General features: G+C 30.5%; 1 protein-coding gene across 1 annotated transcript; it reads left to right on the forward strand.

The window, feature by feature from the left end:
* Positions 1–730: 730 nt before the first annotated feature.
* On the forward strand, positions 731–5,176 carry LOC18598865 (alpha carbonic anhydrase 7-like). The gene is made up of 7 exons (XM_007028577.3): positions 731–855; positions 2,954–3,159; positions 3,852–3,958; positions 4,084–4,186; positions 4,326–4,487; positions 4,579–4,632; positions 4,917–5,176. Exons 1-7 carry the CDS (start codon positions 756–758, stop codon positions 5,019–5,021), a joined length of 837 nt encoding a protein of 278 aa, XP_007028639.3. The 5' UTR covers positions 731–755; the 3' UTR covers positions 5,022–5,176.
* Positions 5,177–7,297: the final 2,121 nt, after the last annotated feature.

A 7,297-nucleotide genomic window follows, 5' to 3' on the forward strand; every position in this document is an offset into this window, starting at 1 on the left:
AGTCGATTAGTATATCTATAAAAGTAAGGGTTGCTACTTAGTTGAGCATCAGAATTATTTAGCAATAATTTTTAGAAAACAAAAAGCCCTAGAAAAAAAAGAAACATGAATCCTTTTGAAGGCGAGACACTTGAATTATTTTTTTTGGTACAATTTTCATCTATAATTTTCTTGCGATAGTTACTTAACTTTTTTATTAGATGGCAATAATTATTATTAAATTATAAATAAAAATTCTGCATTTAGTGCACTTAAAGAAACTACTAACAACAGCCCAACAACATTTAAAAAAAAAAAACATAATGTTGAAGGGGATGCCACCCAATGGAGGAACTGATTTTTTTTATTCATTTCGTATCTTTCTTTCTTTTTTTTTTTTTTCTTTTTCATTCCTTTTATTCCTAGCTCTTGAATCCTAGAGATTCAATTCACATAATGACTTTGCTAAGATCAGTCCTGTTCACATAAGGACACTTTACCCCTCCTACCTTCCATAACATACCCTCACAGCCGCCGAGGTCCCGTCCCTCTCAACTCCCATGCCCACCTAATGAAAAGGTAAATTGAGGTTCGGTTTTAACATCTTCAAGTTGTAGAAGGAACAAGTAGTTCTAAAACAAATATCGTCCGTGTTCCAATATATAGCGTACCCTGGTCTATCAGTAGCGTAATACCGCCGCCTTGCCTCTTTATAAATACCGCTGATAATTAAGCCCCAACTCAGCAATTCACGACACAGAGGAAGCAAAGCAATCATGAAGAACTGCAACAACAGCTACTGGAAACCGGCCTTTTCCTTTTTCCTTCTCTCTTGTCTCGTTCTCTCAGTCTCAGCTTGCTCCCAATCTGAGGAGGGTATACATATACATTCTCTCATGCTTTCTTTCTATTTTTTTTTTGTTCTTTCAAATAACATTGATTTTGGGATTGCACTTATAAACTTTAATTATTGTCTACAGCCATAATTGTATAACTGGAAGATCATCATTTCCATCACATTTCTTAACTAGTTACGCTTGAAATATGCCCTTTTTTCTTTCTTTCTTTTCCTTGATATCTTGTTTTTTATTTTTCCTTTCTTTTTTTTTTCTCATACTTTTTTGACAGGATTGTTCTTCGATTCAAGCTGTTGTCACTGGGGTGATAACCATTTATTGATCCATTAATATTAAGTGTAACAACTCTTTTGTCATTAGAAGCCCATTATATTGGATCGCTCTTGCTTTCCTTCGTTTCTCGTTAATATATATATATATATATATATATTCTTAATTGAGTGCTGGAACTTTGAAACTAAAACAAACAGAGTGATAATAGAATAATTTTTTTTATTGAACAGCTTTAATGGCACAAAAGAGGGGATGAGACTTACTGTCTTATCACCGGATACAAACCCACGAGCGCGGACCCACGTTTATGGTCAATTTTAAAAAATATTTATTTATTATATCATTTATTTTGAGTTTTAATAATATTAATAAATTTTTTTTTTATAATTTTGTAGGAAGCGGGTAAAAAGTAAATTTTATTAAAAAAATTTACATAGCAATAATATTTAAATATTATCAAAAAATAATTTATATAGTATTATTTAAATATTACATGAAAAGATAAAAAAAAAATTTTCTATAATTTAAAATTTTATTAAAAAAGTTAAAACTTAAAATATTCTGCTCTTCAAAAATTCTAGTCTTACTCTTGACACCCGCAATGTTGTTTCCTTTTTTTTTGGTCTTTGATTGTGTTTTTCACTTTCTCAAAATAACAAAATTAAGTTTAAATTAATTTGTAATTTTTAATCCAAATTAAGTTTTTAAATACATCATATTTAAATATTTTTTTGATTAATTTGATAGTTTGGGTTGATAATTATAATCTAACTAATAGAAAAGTAATATTACATGTCAAATAAAATCTTAAAATTATGAGTATTTTTTTTATTTATTTTGTAGATATTAATTATTTGAGTTTTGTATTTAACTTTATATTATTTGTGGATGCTTATATTTAGTTTTGATCAATGAATAGAAAATTGTCCTTTTGTTAATAGTTGAATTTGATAATTTGCTATGTACGATCATAATTTATTTAATTTTAATATTTTAATTTATGCTAATGAATAGCAATTTTTAACAAGATTTTTAATTTTAGATAAATAAGTCATGAAAAGATATTGTCTCATAGAACTCAAATCTTAGAGAACAATAACAAAATTCTACTAATGATCCTAATGAATTTACAATTTCTTTAATTTAACTGAATTTTTCTTTAATTTAATAGTCAAACTTTTAATTTATGAATTTTAATATATTTATTTTAATTATTATTATTATTTTAATTATAACACCATTTAAAAAAATTTCTCAATCCGTTACAGTCTACACTACCCCTAAAACATTACTCACATAAAACATATAAACATCAGAGCACAAGACCAACCACGCTATGGTAGAAAGCAGCTCCGGAAAATGTGAGAAGTAATATCATGCTACCAAATGGGGGGCAGGACAACCCACAAAATGATCTGATGACAGAGGAGAAACCAAACTACCAAGACTCTCATGCATCGGGAGCATTAATAATTCTCTTTTGGCTCATAGATCAAACTTAACATTATAATATTATTCCTTCAATGTCAATTTTTTTTCATTATACTTCAAACGTGTTCAATTTTGCCAACAAACTCAATTTTAATTCAAATTTGGATATTTTCTGTTTGAATATATAGTTACGAAATCAAAACTATGAAAACGTTTTATTTCTTGTTTTTTTTTTTTTTTTTTGGTCTCTTTGGCATTTAATATTAACTGCCAAATCATATATTAAAAAATATACGACTTTGAAATATTTTATTTTGTTGGGCATGTTTAAGATATGTTATGGCAACTTTTAGCCATATGTTAGGCATTTATATTAAGAATCTGCCTTCCTGTTGGGGGTTGGGGTGGGACAGGGCATGAATTCAATTACGACGAAGCATCAGGGAGGGGACCGTCGCGGTGGGGTTTACTCAAACCAGAATGGAGAAATTGCAGCGATGGACGGATGCAATCCCCCATAGATATTGGAACTGTACAGCCTCGACCTCAATTGGGAGATTTGCAAAGGAACTACACATCAGCTCCTGCTGTTTTGGAGAATAGGGTGGTAGACGTTGCGGTGAACTCCTGACTCTCTTCCTTTACCATCTTCTTTATAGATTCAAGTTTGCCAAGTTGGAACTAACCAGTAAAAGGTTATAATTCGCCGAGTTGATATGAGCATTTGTCCTTTGAAAATTCCAAGATCAAATTATGATTTTGATATCTTCATAACTATTGGGCTTGTCACCCACCCCTTCATGTACCTTTGGATAGGATCATGCATAATCCACTTTGACACATGCTTTCGAGAGCCATCTTCTACCCCTTTTCTCCATGTCTTTCTTACACTCTACTAAAGGAAAATTGGCAGCAAAAAATGTGTTGTTTTAGAGAATTTTTTACTAATGAATATATATATATATATATATATATATTAAATTACTAGATTATATACTTGGTAAATTTAATTTATACTTTAACTAGTTAACGAATCACCTAACTTATGATACCAAATTCAAGAATTAACTTTATATAATAGTATAAATTACATATTTTGTTAGTTACTATATATTGATCTAGTATTATATTTTGTTATAATTTAGATTGTAATAGTTAATTTGTTTGATATTCCTTCTCAGGGTGAGAAATGAATGCTAACTGAATTATTGTGTAACTAACACAAAAAATCTAGTTTATAGCTAGTGTGCGATTGATTTTGATCTTGCTGTAGTTGCTAATTTTCTCTTAATTAACCAATAATTTCGTCAGGTTGTATGGAGAGGGAATGCTGGAAACATTACCATTAATGGGACTGTTTATTACGTGGTTAACTGTCATTGGCATTCACCCTCAGAGCACACATTCAATAGAACTAGGTGATAAATATTTTCCAATTCTTCTTCTCTGAGTTTTTTGTTATTCAAAAAATTCAATTGATTTGTACTGAAAGCTAAAGTCTAAGCAATATTTACATATATACATATATATATTTTTCTAACAGGTTTGCCTTGGAGCTTCACCTAGTTCATCAAAGTGCTCAAAATCTGACTGCGGTTGTTGCTATTCTTTACCAACTTGGAGCGGCTGATCCCTTCATTGCTAGGGTACATATGCAACATCTTGTTTTATTCAGTTTTCTTGTTTACATATAGAATATATTACCTGCTGTATATTTAATTAAGTTTCATATTATAGTTTCGTGGGTTGGTTTTTCTTATTCCTTTTGTTTTTGTTTCCTGACAGCTGCGTCCCTTCATAACAACTCTTGAGAACGTAGAGAGAGTACCGTTGGGGCCTATTGATCCAGAATCCATCGGACTTCCCGGCAGAAAGTATTATCGATACAATGGTTCACTTACAACTCCTCCCTGCTCAGAGGGCGTTCTTTGGACAGTCTTCCCACAGGTCTTTATTGCCTCTCAACCATTGATTCTAGCCTTTTCCTAAATTCACTTGCTGGAATTTTGCTAACTTATTGTGGATCTTAATTATAAAGATAAAGACGGTTTCCCGCTCGCAAGTTGAAGCATTAAGGAACGTCCTTCCTCCGGTAAGTGTCTCTACACTGAGATCAATTACTCGTCAACTCAGTCATAAATGAGACCTGAATCTGTTTAAATTTCAAGACCTCCTCCTTCCCAGGGATGCCGTAAACAATTCACAATTTTGTTCAGAAAAATCACCTTCAACATATCCGACCAGAAGCAATTTAGTTTCCTTTGCAAATCTTAAGCAAAATGCTACGCATTGTTTATTACATGTTTAAGAAAAATGATGAATTTGCTTTGTTGATTTCTACTCTTTTTCTGTTTTTGTTTTTTTTTTTCTTTTCAGGAAAACAGGAACAATTCAAGGCCAACTCAACCGCTGAATAATAGAACTGTCTTACTCTATGATCCAGCCAGGATGGGAACTTTTACTTTGAAAACTGATGACTGATTGAACCATGTAACCCTCTATAGACGAGGGTGTCTCTACTTAAAATAAATTGATGACGCCTAACTATATTAGGCTACCTAAAGCTGCAGTTTACATGTATACCGTTTCAGCGTGAATCTTAATAAAATTAGTTCTCTCCCCTTTTTCGCCCATCACTTTAATTTGGTCGTAGCGATTAATGAAGCATGTCATGTGCTTAATTCTTTAGCAACAAACAGATTGAACTTCATCTCAACTCACCTTATCAAAAATATAACATCAATGTATTGACCTTGTAGCAATTGCCATTGGATATTTATAAACGGGGCAAATGCAAACTAGTCCCATGCATTAATTGAAGCAAATGATAAAAGTGAACTGCATTAAACTACGTACTTACCAAATGTTAGGCAGCTAGTGCCGTATTCAATGGTAAACAAGACTTATAGTTTTCGGTACAATGAAAAGGGAGAAATTAACTTCTGGCCAACAAACCTCTACATAGAACTACTACGTGAGAGCGTCATTAATAAATGAAAATTTATTACCTTATGTCTAGAAATATAAATTTGGGAAAGTAATATTTGCATTTGGATTGTTATGGAAATTGTAAGTATGAATGCAAATGTTTATGTAAAATCTAATTGAGATTTAACACATGCATCTATATATATGAGAAAATATAAAAAATGTGACCTTCAAATTCCGTCGACTTTACTTTTATTGGTATGCTCTCATCCGTCAAAAACTTTAAAATTTCTTTGGAGATTTTAGTCTAAAACTTTTATGTTGGCAAACCTGTCAAATTTGGAGAAAATTCCATCAAAATTTCCAATTGGAAGTTATCAGTAATTAAAAATTTTCAACAAAAATTTCATCGTTAAAGGCAAAAAATTTAGTCGAAATCACATCAAAAAATCCGATTGATTCCATCAAGAAATCCAAAATATTTTGTCGAAAATCCAATGAAATTGTTTGAAAGTTTTGTTGAAATAAAAAAAGTCTCCATTTTAATTTTTGACATTTCACCAAAAATTAACAACTACATGATACTTGTCCAGTGCAATAGTCCAACAACAATAAAAATATTTTCATATTATTGCTATGTTGGAATTTTAAAATTCAAATTATAGATATCCCATCTATTTAAGTCGACCTCACCTTTGGATTCCACAATTAATAGGATGGTTAATATAGTTTTAATGGGATTGTGATAACTATCCATTATTTGAAGTTTCCAAATTTTGAAGGATTAATGATCTCTTTGATGGAAGCAGTTTTGCTCATAAAAGAAAACTTACGGTTCCCCAACTTAGAGCAATTTTTAAAAAGACCCTATTACCATCCTTGTGAAGTGTTATTTGGGTTAGAAGAATTCATAAAAGAAAAAATTTGATTATTTGCTATTTGCTCTGGGGGAAGGTTAGTGTCATGATCTTAATTGGATGATATTTTGCAGGTTTATCTTTCATGATTATTGTTGTCTAAAACTCTAGATGGCTTTTAGTTATACTTGCAGGTTATAGTCAATTCTTATGGTTTTTCTTTCTAACTTTTTTACAATTCATGTCATTTCAATGGATAATCTATTGGGTAAAACATATAAAAGGTGTTAGTGGTGGTGGAAAATTTTACTCTTATAAAACGTCAAATATTGGTTATCAAATCTTTTTTGCTACCAAACAAAAGTACACTACTATTGCTTAAGCTAGTTGATATTTTTAAATATTTATTTATTTATGTTTTGTTATGTTCTATTATTTCTATTGGTGTGTAGATATATATATATATATATATGTTTGGGAATGTTTAACATGTGGTATCAGAGTTAGAATAATCTCTGCATAGAAATTTTGATGTATGATTTTGAAATTGTGTATTTGTAATTTTTGTATATTTCTAAAAATATTATTTTAGAAATTATTTAGAGAATAATGAACCATATGCATTTTGATATATACTTTTGTGGAATTTCAAAATTGTTTGGATCCTTTACGATATATGTCCGTGAGTATTTGGTTCGTTAAAACAAATAGATTTTTCTTTATATGCTTGAAGCATTATACTGATATTTAATCAAATTAGTGTACCTATTGTCATGTGCCGAACTTTAGTTGAATCTCGTGCGGCCTGTGACACCTATCCTATGCTTGAACTATTTAGATTATTTAGGCTCTATGTATTAAAAGATTTTTGAGTTTGTTTGATTAAATTGTTGGGCCTTCATTATTAAATTGGCTTTTATAATTTTATGACAAATTGGGCTGTGGTTTTTGTTCTCTTGGTATATAGAATGA

This window comes from Theobroma cacao, chromosome 5 (genome assembly GCF_053813885.1).
Source record: "Theobroma cacao isolate CCN51 chromosome 5, ASM5381388v1, whole genome shotgun sequence".
Taxonomy (NCBI): Eukaryota; Viridiplantae; Streptophyta; class Magnoliopsida; order Malvales; family Malvaceae; genus Theobroma; species Theobroma cacao.

Bases quoted from the DNA above. Each gene is read 5' to 3' on its own strand.
- LOC18598865 (XM_007028577.3), top strand. From the start codon at position 756: ATGAAGAACTGCAACAACAGCTACTGGAAACCGGCCTTTTCCTTTTTC. The intron at 3,959-4,083 runs GTGATAAATATT...TTTTTCTAACAG, and splicing joins CACACATTCAATAGAACTAG to GTTTGCCTTGGAGCTTCACC. The intron at 4,488-4,578 runs GTCTTTATTGCC...TTAATTATAAAG, and splicing joins TTTGGACAGTCTTCCCACAG to ATAAAGACGGTTTCCCGCTC.